Source organism: Narcine bancroftii, chromosome 6, assembly GCF_036971445.1.
Source record: "Narcine bancroftii isolate sNarBan1 chromosome 6, sNarBan1.hap1, whole genome shotgun sequence".
NCBI lineage: Eukaryota > Metazoa > Chordata > Chondrichthyes > Torpediniformes > Narcinidae > Narcine > Narcine bancroftii.
The window spans coordinates 141097095-141113242 of record NC_091474.1 but is presented as its reverse complement, the minus strand read 5'-3'; the positions used below and the strand labels follow the sequence as shown (position 1 = coordinate 141113242).

Sequence of the window (16148 nt, the reverse complement as noted above, 5' to 3'; positions counted from 1 at the left end):
TTTCACGCTGAGTCTTGGCTTTTTGTAAACAAGCAGGCTCAGATAATTTCGGAAAATATAATTTTTTAACAATCTGTTGATGTTTCCTTTTACTTTTTTTTAACAAATGTACCATTAGGTATTAATTCAAGACCTCATACTATTTATAAACTAAAAAAAAGTTTTAACAGGCACTTAAAGACAAAACAATAAGTTAGAGTCAGGAGAGGACTGGACGGCACGTCTGTTCCTTACGCCATCTTGCCACGCCCCCCGCAGGCACCACGGTTGAAGTAAAAACACAATGCTGGAGAAACTGAGCAGATCAAACAGTGTACTTCATCAAGTAAAGATAAAGATACATAATCAACATTTTGTGCTTGAGCCCTTCATCAAGGTCTCTGTATTACTTTCCTTGCATCAGTCTATGAGTGAATGGGTAAAGGAATAATGAAGAAAGAGCCGAAGATAAGAGACAAATTCAGTTGCCCCTTAATCAGATGAAATGTATTTGAAGGCATCAGAATGTTTGAGAATTGGTATGTAGATGTGTTCCATTTGAAAACCGATTTATATGATACTTTACCTTCAATTTGAAAATGGGTTGGGTTGAAGTTGTGACAAAATTACAAGCCTACTTGTGAATCAAAACAGTCCTCTGACAGACTGACCAATTTGATATTTGTGCCAAATAAGTCTATGTTCTGTCCAATTCTTGGTGTAAAAAGTGACCCTCCATTTGCCTATGCAGATGCAACTTCACCTGCTGAATGTTTCTTGCAGTTTATGTTTTGCTTCACATTCCAGCATCTGAAGTTGCCAGTGCCCTTCGTTTCCAAATGTTTTATCATTTTTCATGAGCCCAGCTATGAACAATTGTTTTGTGGTCCAGTGGCCTTTTTAGTGTCAAATTGTGTCTTTCTTCTTGATTTGTTAATTTAATTGTTTATTGTCAGATGTACCAAGATACAGGCAACTCAATATAGAGCAAGAATAAAAGCGAAAGTATGAGGGATAGTGCACAGTATAATGATGGAAGGTCCTTTCAGGGACTGATAAAAGCAGGACAGGAACTGCCCTTAAATCTGGAGGTTCAAACCTGTGTGTCTTCAACCTGATGGAAGTTTATGATTGGAAACTTTAAACCTGTGATTAGCAAAAAGCAAAAACGTGAGATAATGCACTGACAAGACCAGAAAAATTCAGATGTGCAATTTTTATTTTACAGGCACGTGCTTTAGCACCACAGACCGCAGAAACAGATGCAATAAGATTCCTGGTGGGAACTCAGTCTCTGAAGTATGATAATCAGGTGAATATCATTGATAGATTTGGTATAAAATGCTGAATATTTTAGGAATAAAGATAAAACTATAAACTCTTACGATGTGAGCTTAATAAGTATTAATTTTACAAAATAATTTTATTTGTAAAATATATTTGTAATATTTAATACTACCTACATATTTGTAAATTTATGTATTTCTGTATAAAGTCTACTCTTGCATATTATGGGATTTTGCCCTGTTTTCAATCATTCTATGTCATTGCATTAGATTTCAGATTTATTTTCAGCGTACATACATGACATCACATATAACCCTGAGATTCTTTTTTTCTTGTGGGCACGGCAGAATTACCACTAATTGGTAGTGCAAAAAACAAACTACACAGCGAAAATATGGAAATAAATAAAAGAACTATAAACGGATAATGAATGTAAACAAACTGTGCAATACAGAGAGAACAAACAAAATCAATAAAGTGCACAATAAGAGTCCTTACCTGAGTCTCTGATTGAGTTTGTCATTGAGGAGTCTGTTGGTCTGTTCCTGAACCTGGCCGTGCAAGTCTTGTGGCACCTATACCTCTTTCCTGATGGCAGCATTGAGAACAGAGCATATGCTAGGTGGTGAGGGTCTTTGATGATTGTTGCTGCCCTCTGATAGCAGCGTTCCCTGTAGATGTACTCAATAGTGGGGAGGGTTTTGCCTGTTATGTCCTGTGCTGTGTCCACTACCTTTTGGAGGCCTTTAAGCTCAGGGGTATTGGTTTTCCTATACCAGGCTGTGATGCAGGTGGTTAGCACACTTTTTGCCACACCTCTAGAAATTTGCAGAGTTTCTGGTGTCATACCAAACCTCAGCAAATTCATGAGGAAATAGAGGTGCTGATGTGCTTCACGATGCCATTGGTATATTGGGTTCAGGAAAGATCCTCCGAGATAGTGAATCCCAAGAACCTAAATTTGCTCACCCTCTCCACCTCTGATCCCCCAATGATCACTGGATTGTACATCTTTGGCTTTCCTTTCCTTAAGTCAACGATCAGCTGCTTGGTTTTGGTGATATTGAGTGCAAGGTTGTTGTTTGTGCTCCATTCAGCCAAGTTTTCAATCTCCATCCTGTAAGCTAACTCATCCTCTTCCTTTCTACAACCCACTACCATGGTATCATCGACAAATTTGTAGATGGTGTTTTGTGGTACCGAGCTACAGTTAACTTACTATATTTACATTGTTCCAAAGTGTTATTAACGTGTCATTCCCTAACACTCCATTTGTGACAAGCTTGCCATTAAGTGTCCAGTGGCAGAAGGACCCCATATTGGAGGCTTGTTCTACAGAGCCTTTGCTCCAACTTCAGTGTGTCCCTCAGCTTGCAATCTTGCGATCCAACAATGCTGTATTCTGATGAGTAACTTTTGAGCAGCTCAAATGTTGTCTTTCACTGAGCTATGATCTTTTAGCAGCAACTGATGTTTATCTCATTATACATTTCTGGATCCAACCTCTCCTACTCTGTTCTAATTATTCTAGCTGTCTCCCCTCTGGACTCTTTAGTCTTGATGAAGAGACCCAGTCTGAACTGTTGTCAATTCTATTTCTCCCACCATTACTGCTCAACCCACTGAGTTCCTCCAGCAAATTGTGTTAAGCTCCTGGTGGCAGCATCTGCAGCGTCTCCTGTTACCTTGAGAGTGTCTGTGGAGAAGCTGTGTTTGGGAGAGGAGTATTGCTTGGCTTTCCTATAGTGTGTTTTTTTTTAATTTGCAACACGGTAGAAGCTGATTCCGGTCATTGAAACCCGAGCTGCCAGATTAATTAAACTCTTTTAACCTACAGTCCCATAGGTTTTGGAGGGTAAGAGAAAACTGGAGCATCCAGGGAAAACCCATGCAGGTCATCAGGAGGACCTACAAATTCCTTAAAGAGAGTGCTGGATTCTTCCTTGCGTCGTGCTAACTGCTACACAAACCGTGTTGCCCTTAATGTTCAAAGTTTAGATTTATTGTCACAGTACATACATCTCATTACATAGAGTCCTGAAATTCTTTTTCTTGCGGTTCAGATAAAATTTCTACTTATCGGTAGTGCAGAAAAACTGTACTCAAGAAAAGATATGTATACAAATGAGAGAAATGTAAACAAGAAGGAAGTACAAACAAACTCCAACACAGTAAATAAATATTAATAAAGTGCAAAGTACGAATTTAATTTTGAGAATTTTCAATCAACATGCAGTCAAAATGAAGAATAGTCAAAAAGTAAAACATCACTATCCATAATATTAACAATAATATAAATATCAATCCACATGTCGATATTTTTAAAAAGTGAGAAAAAAGATGAGTCAACATGTGATTCAATTATGATAAATAAATAAAAATCACAATAATACTACAAAAATGCAAATTCAATGTCCATGCAAAGAAAGGATCCTTAAATGAGTCTCTGATTGAGTTTGTTATTTTGGAGTATGATTTTTGAAAGGGTAGCAACTGTTCATGAACCTGCTGGTGATAGTCTTGTGGCACCTGTACCTCTTTCCTGATGGGAGCAGTGAAAACAGAGCATGTCCTGGGTGATAAGGATCCTTGATGATTGCTGCTGCTCTCCAACAACAACGTTCCATGAAGATTTTCTTGATGGTGGGGGGAATTTTTCCTGTATGTCCTGGATTATATCCACTACCTTTTGCAGCACTCCGAGATATTGGGCCATAATGCAGCCAGTCAGCACAATTTTCACTACACATCTGTTGAAGTTTACCAAGGTTTCCAAATATCATACCAAACTTCCACAAATTCCTGAGGGAGTTGAGGTGCCAATGTGCTTTCCTCACATGATGTTTGTGTGTTGGATCCAGGATAGGCCCTCTGGAATAGTGATTTCCAGGATTTTAAATGTGGTCACTCTCTCTACCTTGGATTCCCCCCAATGATCATTGGATCATACACCTCTGGTTTTTCTCACCTGAAGGGCACAAAGACCTCCTTGTTAGTATGCCATTCAGCCAAGTTTTCAAGCTCCCTCCTGTATGCTGACTCATCATCCACTTTTATACAACTCACTACTATGGAATCATCAGTAAATTTGTAAATTTATTGTCATACCAAGCCACACAGTCATAGGTGTAAAGTGACTGAGCAGGGGGCTAAAAATGAAGCTCTGTGGTGCTCCAGTACTGATGGAGATTGTGGAGGCGATGTTCTTACCAATCTCATTGATTGTGTTCTTGACCTGAGGAAATCCAGGATCCAATTATACAGTGGTGTATTGAGGCCCAGGTCTTGTAGTTGCTGGTCATTTTTGAGGGGATGATGAACTGTAGTCGATTTTAAAAAAAGCATCTGAATATTTGCATCTTTGCTGTCCCAGTATTCCAAGGCTTTGTGTAGACTCCATGAGATTGCATCTGTCATAGACCTGTTGGTGAACAGATCCATATTGCCGCTCAGACAAGAACTGATATGCTTCAACACCAGCCTCTATGCACTTCATCACTATGGATTTGCATACCACTGGTCAGTAGTCATTTAGGCAGGTTACCACACTCTTGTTAGGCACAGGTACATTTGAGGCCTGTTTGAAACAGGTGGGTACCACGAGATGCTGAAGATATCTATGACTACATTGACAAGTTGGTCAGCACAGATTAGTAAGATTGTCCCATGAGTAGCTTCACTATTTGGGTCAGGAAAATTTAAGTTGCCAGAATTTAACTGGTGAAGGAGGGGGCAGAGGAAATAGGATATTACTGGCACCAGGGTGAGAAATTTCATCCTGGTTCACAGCTTTGACTGCTGTTCAGGACTCCCCATTGAAAAAGACGTGTGAATATTTTGCGTAAAGAAAGTTCAAGTTCATATTAAATGCCTTCTGTCAAACAGGCTCATTCACAAACTTGCATGAAGTAATAAAAAGTAATTCATTATTGCAAAACATTGATGAGAAATAACAAAAGAGACTGGCCCTCGAGGTTTTACTTGTGGGCTTTGGTTCAGTGTTAATGTATATCTAATGTTAGTGTATATCTAATGTATGAGTATTAGTTTGGGGGTGGGGATGGAGGGGAGAGGAGTCAGAAATTGTTGGAAAATCTCTTGAAAAGTTCAGAATTACAACTTTTATCCCGCAGTTCCGTTTATACCTTGATTAATTTAAATTTAGACATACAGCACGGTAACAGGCCTTCCAGCTCATATGACCATGCAGCCTAAATAACCCAATTAACCTACAACGTCCATACATTTTTGAAAGGTGAGGGGAAACCAGAGCACCCAGAGGAAATCCATGTAGACAGATGAGAATGTACAAACTCCTGACAGACAGTACCGGATTCGAGCCCGGGTCGCTGGCTCTGTAGTAGTCTTGCACTAACTGTTGTGCTAACAATGCTGCCCTCCTATAAATGTAATACCTTTACAAGGTAAGTGCAGTGGGGAGAAGTTAAATGTGAATATAGAGTTGTCAATAACTTATTAATAAGAATCTGAAGGAAATAAAATTGCATCCGAATTCCCATAAATTTAAAATAAGTAAGGATGCATAATTTATGTTCATGCATCCCTTCAAGAAAATTATTTTACTTTGATAATGTAAATTCTTTAGCTGAAGGCCAGTATGAAAATATGACTGAATGAGAAGGGGTTGGCTGGGTTCTGTTCGATACAATGGGAACATATCACCCTTGCAACTGTACGATGCTCCTTATTTTTGAATATTTCCATTGCCTTGTCTTTTTTGAAGTCTGTACTTAGTTCCAATCTTGTAACTCCCCCCATGTATCCATGCTGCTTTAACTTGGGTTCTTGCTCATCCTAAATTGAATTCCTCCACCTTTCTGCTGCCAAGACCCTAAACTCTGGAATTTATTAAACCTCTTAACCACTCTTTCTCCAAATCACTATTTTTTTCTCCCTTTAAACTTTCAAATCTCTGCCAAAATATTTTATCAAGTTTATTGCATTCTGATTACGCAAGTACAACTCAACAGAACAGCATTCCACGATCCCCGGTGCAAAACACACGGATGCAACGCATACAGACAATACAAATGCAGGACATGTATTCACGCACAGAAATAAATAAATAATGTTTCATGAGTATGAGGGTCTCGGCTGGTTAGTGTGAGCTGTTCTTTTGGTCATTCAACATTCTCAATGTCTGTGGGAAGAAGCTCTTCCTGACCCTGGTGGTGCTGGCTCTGATATTCCTGTATCTCTTTCCCGATGGGAGCTGCTGAGAAATGCATTTTGCAAGGTAGAAGGGGACCTCAATGATTTTGCGTGCCCTCTTAAGACAATGATCCCAGTAGAATTACATTGATGGTGGGTAGGGAGACTCGAATGATCCTGTCTGCCACTCTTATTGTCCTGTGGATCTGCCTCTGATCCATTTCTCTGCAGCAACCATACCACACTGTGATGCAGCCAACCAGGATGCTCTCGATAGAGTTCCTGTAGAAGGATGAGATAATGGTGGCCAGTAGTCTTGTCCACTTTTTCTCAGAATGCAGTAGATGTTGCACCTTCCTGACAAGTGAGGAAATATTGTGTATCCACAATAGGTCATTAGAGGAACTTGGTACTCTTCACTCTCCCCACTACAGAGTTGTTGATGTAAAGTGGAGGGTGGTCGTTCCTGGTCCTCCTGAAGTCCACAATCATCTCCTTAGACAAACTTGAGACTCAGCTTGTTACTCTTGCACCATTTCAGCAGATTTTCCACCTCTTCTCTATAGTGCGACTCATCATTGTTGCTGATCAGGCCAACTACTGTTGTGTCATCTGCAAACTTGATGACACTGTTGGAGCTGGATCTGGTGATGCAGTAGCGTGTTCAAGTCATCTATCCTTTCATCCTCTGTACCTGTCTTGGTTTTGTTTGATTTTTTGTTTAATAATACTCCTGTGAAATATTGTGGCATATTTTTGAATCATAGAAAAAAGAGCTAAATAAAATAATTCAAGGCTTTCCATGGGGAATTGCTTTAATCTGGCTTGTATCTAATGCAATAATGTTTCAACATGGAAATGTTTAAAAAATGTTCTCATTCTATCCATACATTTCTTAATTTTATAATTCATTATATGAGTAGAATTATTAAATATTTCAAAAGTACGCCCTTTTGTTCATTGACTTTTATGGTTTTTTTACACAGAAATCCCACGATATTTCCATAAGAAAGACCTGCCATTAAACCAGCTTTGGTCGTTTATACTGAAACGAATAAAGCTGGCACTTTTGCGGGTCAGTGTATCTTTTTATATAGCTAGCCACATTCTGCGAGCAAAAGAGGAGGGACATGTAACTCAACAGCATTGGTGTTGGTGACTATACCATACCATATATGATGGCATGTTAGACCCACTTTTTTTTTCCCCAAAAAATGATCCAAAAATATTCCTCCGGTCTTGTATGGGAGATTGAAATCAGGATGATAACGGTGAGTAACGCCAACAGTAATGCTGTCGGTCCCTGCATTGGTCATTGTTGTGTTAAGAATGTGTCAGGTTTGTTTGTGAGAGATGAGTCTGGACACAAGGGTTTGCAATCAAACGTTACTTTTATTAACATACAACAAATAATTGAAGAGTGTGGGAAAATTGTAGCAGGAATAAAACATGCACACAATTTATAAAGGAGTATGGGAAAATATGAGCACGATTGAATAAAACATACACGCACAATGTATAAAAGTGCATGGGAAAGTGTATGCATATGTTCTACTAAATTGTTTGTATATAAAAGGTCTGACAGTGACTCCTGAATACATTCAGTAAACTGAGCATTCACCCCCTCCTTCTCTTTATAAAACATTTTTATTAATTTGATAGAGAAAAATATTACATGTATATATTTAGATATTAATTCATTGTATAGCTTTATATAATGCAATAAAAAATGTCATGTTTAAATTCTACATTGTCTTATATAATTCTCAAAAAAAGTGAAATATCCTTGAGAATTCCACCTCATATTCTAATATTGAGATATACATTGTGCTTATCTCTTCTAGTTATAAAAAATACAAAAATGAGAACAACAGAAAAAAATTTTCTTAAAAAATTCAACCCCTCTCACTAAATACGGTCACCATCAAATAATTTATGAAGAATCAAGTATTGGCTCTTGGACATCGGATAGAAATCCTCCAGAGTGCCCCTACTTAAGTAATCAATTTATGATAACAGTCCATGAATGGGCCCATATCTTGTCAAATTCAAACTTGATCTCTACTATTATGTCTAACTTTCTCCAAACTCAAGCAAAACATAACATCCTGTCACCTTTTCATAAGAGTTGGGGCTATGCTGTCTTTCCATCTTATCAAAATTGCTTGTCTGGCCATCAGTGGGTCACGGGGCAGTGGTATTATTGTTAAAAAGATTTCTCCTGTTGTTCTACTTGCATGTTTTGTCCAAGTTTTAAATACTTACCCATAAATACACACACAAAAAAAATTACAGTACACATACATATCCTTACCCAAATTGGCACCAGAATGCCAGAACTGCCGTTTGCGCAGTCAACATTCCGGGACTGTTACTAAGTCTGCTGCCAGAAAAATGCTGGGACTGGAATGACCCACCCCCCCATTCCATCTCGCTGGTTTTTAGACAGCAGACATTCCTTTTTAAAAAGTCCAGGAATGAAAGGAAGGGGTGTGTTAAAAGCATATTTGCTTTCTTCATTTGTAATTTATTGGGTTTTGCTCCAGTGAATTTTGACTGAATTAGAAGTTAGAAAATACAAGAAATTTATAACGTGCTTAAAGTTGCATTGATTTTTCTTCCAATTTTTTTTTTCCTGGTTATTTTATAGATGATATGCCTTGCTTCTCTTCCACTGCCAATGTTTGTATTTTGAAACAGTACACCATTCATCAGAAAAAATATTTCTTAAACCTAACACTCGCCCAATGCAGATCTACTTCCTTCCAACTCCTCAACTAAATAATACAACATTCAGCCTGTTGAGCCAGAGCTCAATTCATTCAGATAATACCAAATTATTTTTACCAACAGGGTAACCTATCGCGAGTTATTATGCATGTACATTTGAGGGTGTAGGCTCAACACTCCCAAATGGAAGATAATTTAAGGGGCAGAATCTGCAAAACTGGCAAGGGAGGTGGCAGAGGTACACAATTACCCGATAACTTGCAGCATCCCAGGGTCTGAAGGGGGTGCGCAGCCATGTTTCTTCTTTTGTGCATGCGCTATGGATTTGAGTACCAGGGCCAACCAGTGCATGTGCCCGCATGCTGACGTGGAGGAGGGGTTGGGACAGGACTCCGGAATGTTTAAGGCAGGGCGCAGGTGTGTACTTCTGGCGCAAAGGAGGGTGAGTAACTTGGTTTTGATTCAAATTTTTTTAATTTTCTAAGTTTTGAAATGCTTAAAGAGAAGCACTTATGAGAAAAACAAGACTGGAAAATAATATTGAGGTATCAATGAAAGTGTACCAGTTCACAGAAATGGAGGGAGTTTGGGTGGAAAAACCTGATAAGATACTTTAGTGCAGCCTCTCAGAAATCCCATTATGATCGTAACCTCCCTGTTTGCTGGAGAAATTGTGGAAATCAAAATGCAAACTATTACCATATTTTTTTGGGACTGCCCTGTTATCAAAGATTATTGAAGTGGAACACACAATGCCCTGCAAGATATTTTTAAATGTGAAATAGCTCAAGTATGTTTGAAAATAGATAAATATTTAATGAATATACTGCTGATGGCTGGTAAAAAGACTCCTACCAGGAAATGGTTATCACAGGAAAGCCCAACTTTAAACACATGGAAGGAAATTATAATGGACATTTATAAAATGGAGACGATAATAGCATCAATTAATCATAAGTTGGAACAATTTGATTCATACTAGGAAGAATGGTTTAACTATATCATACTTCATAGGCCTGGCCTTGTTTTTACAAATCAATGATTTTTTTTAAAATCACTCCCTACTTATATATAGTTTAATTAATTTTCTTGTTCTTTCTTCTCCCTATAAGTGTATACCTCAGATAAATATTATGTGGGGAATTGTGACAAATATTAATATATGATATATATGCATAATATCTGAGATCTAGCTTAGAAATGTTTCTTTAAACAATAAAAAAGTAAAAACATCATTACTTTAATGCAGTGGTCAGTGGAGGTGTGGCAAGTTGGAGACTGACTTTTTTGTTCTTCTGAGTTTTCTGAAGCTGCGATTCCTCTCAGCTGGATGCGTTTTGTTTGAATGCACACATTTGCACAAATGACCACTAGACAGTGTGTGTGTCCGCACACCCGCACAAATACGCGCACAGCACCGAGGGAAGCCCTCTATTCTGGACATGTGGAAATGGCCACCCTAGGGTCAGATGTTGCCATTGGTGATCAGCTGTGAGGTTTGGCTCAGTTTTTCTCTTGCCACCAGCACAGCCTCCAGTATTGAAGACTGGAATCCAGGTACAGCAGGTGGTGAACAAAGCATGTTGGGCCTTTGTTATGAGAGCTAGAGAAGCAGGGAGGCCTTGCTGCCCCAGTAAGGCCACACCTTAAGTATTGTGTGCAGTTTTGGTTTAATCTGAGGAAGGACATTCTTGCTATTGAGGGCATGCCATGAAAGTTCACCTGACTGATTCATACAGCAGAATTGGTGTATTAAGAAATATTGGCTGGACGCGAGTAATACTCATTAGATTTTAGAAGAAATGAAAGGGAATCTCATTGGAACATAAAATTCTGATGGAACAAGACAAGTAGATACAGGAGCAATGCTCTGGTTAGTACAGCGGCAAGTGCAACACTATTTCAACACCAGCCACTCTGGCTCAAGTTTGGTGGTGTCTCGATGTTTTCTCCATGTCTGTCTGGGTTCCAGCCCTCGAGTCCATGCCGTTGAAATACCCCAATTAACCTACAATCCCCATATGTTTTGAGGGAGGAAACCAGAGCACCCAGAGAAACTCACACAAACATACATTGGGTCACTGGCGCTGTAACAGTGTTGTGCTAATTGTTATTCCCCCTTACTAAGCAGAATGTTTTGAAGTAGTGGACATCATTATCTCAACTTCTCAGAGCTTCCTTCAGGCAGAAGTCCAGCACCTCCAGGTTCAAGAATGGTTTTCTTCTGTCAGCGATCAGGCTTTTAACCTTCCAGTACAACTCCACCCCCAACCAGAAACCACCCCAGGATCACCAAAAAAAATCAGTCTGTGCAACTGAAATGTCAGATTTTTTTGTACTAACTGCAACTGTGAATATTAATTTATCTATATTTTGATGTTTATTATCTGTCTTGCATTACTGCTCATTTACATTTTTGATATTGTTCCTTTTTGGATGCTGCAAACAAGAATTTTGGTTCATCTGAACATGGTACTGTATATGACCATGAACTCTCATTGAATATAATGCTCCTTCCCAGTTTCTAGTTCTTGCATTCATAGAGGCTCTGTGTCTGGCATAGATTTGTTCACTCACTTTGTCTTTATCCTGCTTTTGTTTTGTGCTTCCACATTTTAAGATCCCATATAAATGGAATACCACTTCTCACAGACCTTCTCACTTCTCACAGGCCTTCTCACTTCTCACAGGCCTTCTCACTTCTCACAGGCCTTCTCACTTCTCACAGGCCTTCCCACTTCTCACAGGCCTTCCCACTTCTCACAGGCCTCTAATCATGATGCATTTGGTGTTTAGAACTTGATCTCTTACCTCCTCAGAATTCACCAGCTCATATAAGGTTATTTCTATTTCTTTTTGTTTTTGTTTTTGCTGGTCTTCACATACTATATTAAACATCTTTTAGAAGACAATGTCCACATACATGCTGCTTTCAAAAATAAATTCAGCTAACTGTTTGAAGATATCCTAATGTTAACAAATACACAAACAACTGATTTTTGCTCCGCTAAACTTTTCTGTCGCTGACAGCAGATTTCAGGAATACCCCAATAACTGTTATTAAGGTAACATAGTACTCCATCCCTTATAATTTAAACAATGTTATAACAATTGTTGATGAAGACAATCTCTCTCTTAACTCCAATTACAACAGAGTTCTCAGATCATTGAGATCCAATTTTTATTTTTGATATTTTGCCTTAAACTGCATGTTGAATTTAGCCAAAGGCTCCTCTTTTCTCTAAAATGTTCTTGTTTTATTGACATGCCCAATGAAATCTTGTAAAGCCTGAAATAAGCTGATGGAAACTTTGCCATGCCATCATAAATCTTCTTTTTGTCATTTTTTTTTCCTGTTGCAGTCATCAGTAATTTTATAAAGCTATGAAAAAAATTTAAAGATTGCATTTCAATCGAAGGAATAACTTGGATTATTGCCAAAAAAGCAGGGTGCCTGATGATTGGGGAAATTTTAGAAATTTGTAAAGGAGGATTAAATTATTGATAAGGATTTTCATGTATTAAGGGAACTAAAAGGTTATGGGAATATGCTTCTGAAGTAAACAGAGGAACCACTGACATGGTCTTTGCCCTCAGACAGCTCCAAGAAAAGTGCAGAGAACAAAACAAAGGACTCTACATCACCTTTGTTGACCTCACCAAAGCCTTCGACACCGTGAGCAGGAAAGGGCTTTGGCAAATACTAGAGCGCATCGGATGTCCCCCAAAGTTCCTCAACATGATTATCCAACTGCACGAAAACCAACAAGGTCGGGTCAGATACAGCAATGAGCTCTCTGAACCCTTCTCCATTAACAATGGCGTGAAGCAAGGCTGTGTTCTGGCACCAACCCTCTTTTCAATCTTCTTCAGCATGATGCTGAACCAAGCCATGAAAGACCCCAACAATGAAGACGCTGTTTACATCCGGTACCGCACAGATGGCAGTCTCTTCAATCTGAGGCGCCTGCAAGCTCACACCAAGACACAAGAGAAACTTGTCCGTGAACTACTCTTTGCAGATGATGCCGCTTTAGTTGCCCATTCAGAGCCAGCTCTTCAGCGCTTGACGTCCTGCTTTGCGGAAACTGCCAAAATGTTTGGCCTGGAAGTCAGCCTGAAGAAAACTGAGGTCCTCCATCAGCCAGCTCCCCACCATGACTACCAGCCCCCCCACATCTCCATCGGGCACACAAAACTCAAAACGGTCAACCAGTTTACCTATCTCGGCTGCACCATTTCATCAGATGCAAGGATCGACAATGAGATAGACAACAGACTCGCCAAGGCAAATAGCGCCTTTGGAAGACTACACATAAGAGTCTGGAAAAACAACCAACTGAAAAACCTCACAAAGATAAGCGTATACAGAGCCGTTGTCATACCCACACTCCTGTTCGGCTCCGAATCATGGGTCCTCTACCGGCACCACCTACGGCTCCTAGAACGCTTCCACCAGCGTTGTCTCCGCTCCATCCTCAACATCCATTGGAGCGCTCACACCCCTAACGTCGAGGTACTCGAGATGGCAGAGGTCGACAGCATCGAGTCCACGCTGCTGAAGATCCAGCTGCGCTGGATGGGTCACGTCTCCAGAATGGAGGACCATCGCCTTCCCAAGATCGTATTATATGGCGAGCTCTCCACTGGCCACCGTGACAGAGGTGCACCAAAGAAAAGGTACAAGGACTGCCTAAAGAAATCTCTTGGTGCCTGCCACATTGACCACCGCCAGTGGGCTGATAACGCCTCAAACCGTGCATCTTGGCGCCTCACAGTTTGGCGGGCAGCAGCCTCCTTTGAAGAAGGCCGCAGAGCCCACCTCACTGACAAAAGGCAAAGGAGGAAAAACCCAACACCCAACCCCAACCAACCAATTTTCCCTTGCAACCGCTGCAATCGTGTCTGCCTGTCCCGCATCGGACTGGTCAGCCACAAACGAGCCTGCAGCTGACGTGGACTTTTTACCCCCTCCATAAATCTTCGTCCGCGAAGCCAAGCCAAAGAAGAAGAAGAGTCAAGATCTTAGTGAATAACAAAGTAGGTATGAGGGGCTGTGTGGTCTTCACCTGATTCAATGTCTTCTGTTCTTAGACTTTAAAAATGGAATATTTGTGCAATCTTCCATTTCACTTGGGTAAGGATGGTTTGTAATTGTATTATTATTTTATTTCATTTGGTAGCTTGTGCTTGAAATGAGTGAGTCCTTTTTATTTAAAGAAAACATTTCATTGTTGTGAATATGTGCATCGATTTCTTCCCATTGTAAAACTACCCTTAATTAGAATAGTTCTCCTGCAGAAATGCACTCATTTTCTATTTTTGTTTCAGACTTCCTGCAAAATGCAGTGCAGGATCAGTCTAATTGAAATGGAAAGTCCTGCCCATGTTAACGAGTTCATTATCATGTGTGGTTAGGGTTACAGCTGAACAGGTACTTTGGAAACAACTACAACAGTATACTTAATTGAATTAAAAAGAGACAATGAATACAAATAAAAATAAACAAGAATGCAGTTAATGCCGTGCAAAAAAAAAGTAACTTGGTAATAGTGTGGTGTTTTGTGGTGTCACCTTTTGTGGTGTCGGAGCAGTCCCTGATTGTAACAAGGCTGTGATAGGTAATTGTGAGAATTAAAAAGTTGGTGGCTGCTCTCCAAGCTTTACTCAATTTAATTGTACAATTAGAATTACAGGATGGGTGAACCTTTAGATTTAGTTCCCATGTGACTTTATCGCTAATGTAACTATCAGTGCTGCATGAATCCAACAGAGCACTTAACCTTTTACCATTCACAGTCGCTTGAGTGAGTCCTTGTGGCACATTTGTAAATGTAGCCAGTATGTGAGAATTGACCACTGTTGTCAATGAGCTTGGTGAGGCCTTGGGTTTGCACACCTGAGCATAATGTCCTTTCTTGGCACATTTATAACAAGTAGCCTCTCGTGCTGGACAGTTATCCCATGAATGATAAGTGAAACTACAGAAGAAGCATTTAGGTTTCGTATTATAAGTTTCTCAAGAGTAACTGGAAGGTTATCAGGCAGCCCTGCCAAAGAATCCTTCTCACATACCTGCAGTACCTGTGATGGTTCATGGTTCACTACTGCAGCTGTATGGGCCAGTGGGGTAGTGTATGCATCATTCTTCTTTGGCTTGGCTTCGCGGACGAAGATTTATGGAGGGGGTAAAAAGTCCACGTCAGCTGCAGGCTCGTTTGTGGCTGACAAGTCCGATGCGGGACAGGCAGACACGATTGCAGCGGTTGCAAGGGAAAATTGGTTGGTTGGGGTTGGGTGTTGGGTTTTTCCTCCTTTGCCTTTTGTCAGTGAGGTGGGCTCTGCGGTCTTCTTCAAAGGAGGTTGCTGCCCGCCAAACTGTGAGGCGCCAAGATGCACGGTTTGAGGCGTTATCAGCCCACTGGCGGTGGTCAATGTGGCAGGCACCAAGAGATTTCTTTAGGCAGTCCTTGTACCTTTTCTTTGGTGCACCTCTGTCACGGTGGCCAGTGGAGAGCTCGCCATATAACACGATCTTGGGAAGGCGATGGTCCTCCATTCTGGAGACGTGACCCATCCAGCGCAGCTGGATCTTCAGCAGCGTGGACTCGATGCTGTCGACCTCTGCCATCTCGAGTACTTCGACGTTAGGGGTGTAAGCGCTCCAATGGATGTTGAGGATGGAGCGGAGACAACGCTGGTGGAAGCGTTCTAGGAGCCGTAGGTGGTGCCGGTAGAGGACCCATGATTCGGAGCCGAACAGGAGTGTGGGTATGACAACGGCTCTGTATACGCTTATCTTTGTGAGGTTTTTCAGTTGGTTGTTTTTCCAGACTCTTTTGTGTAGTCTTCCAAAGGCGCTATTTGCCTTGGCGAGTCTGTTGTCTATCTCATTGTCGATCCTTGCATCTGATGAAATGGTGCAGCCGAGATAGGTAAACTGGTTGACCGTTTTGAGTTTTGTGTGCCCGATGGAGATG

At 40.4% G+C, this 16148-nt stretch overlaps 2 protein-coding genes across 6 annotated transcripts in view; one reads left to right on the top strand and one right to left on the bottom strand.

Annotated features, from left to right (window-relative positions):
* Positions 1 to 16148, top strand: part of eipr1 (EARP complex and GARP complex interacting protein 1) — a 109410-nt gene that overhangs the window by 8544 nt on the left and 84718 nt on the right. Inside the window, exon 2 of the mRNA XM_069886197.1 lies at positions 1208 to 1291. Coding sequence (XP_069742298.1) covers positions 1208 to 1291 — 84 coding nt within the window. The remainder of the gene's footprint in view (positions 1 to 1207; positions 1292 to 16148) is intronic.
* The window catches only part of trappc12 (trafficking protein particle complex subunit 12), a 99628-nt gene that overhangs the window by 82175 nt on the left and 1305 nt on the right, over positions 1 to 16148 (bottom strand). The gene's annotated exons all lie outside the window — the stretch shown is intronic.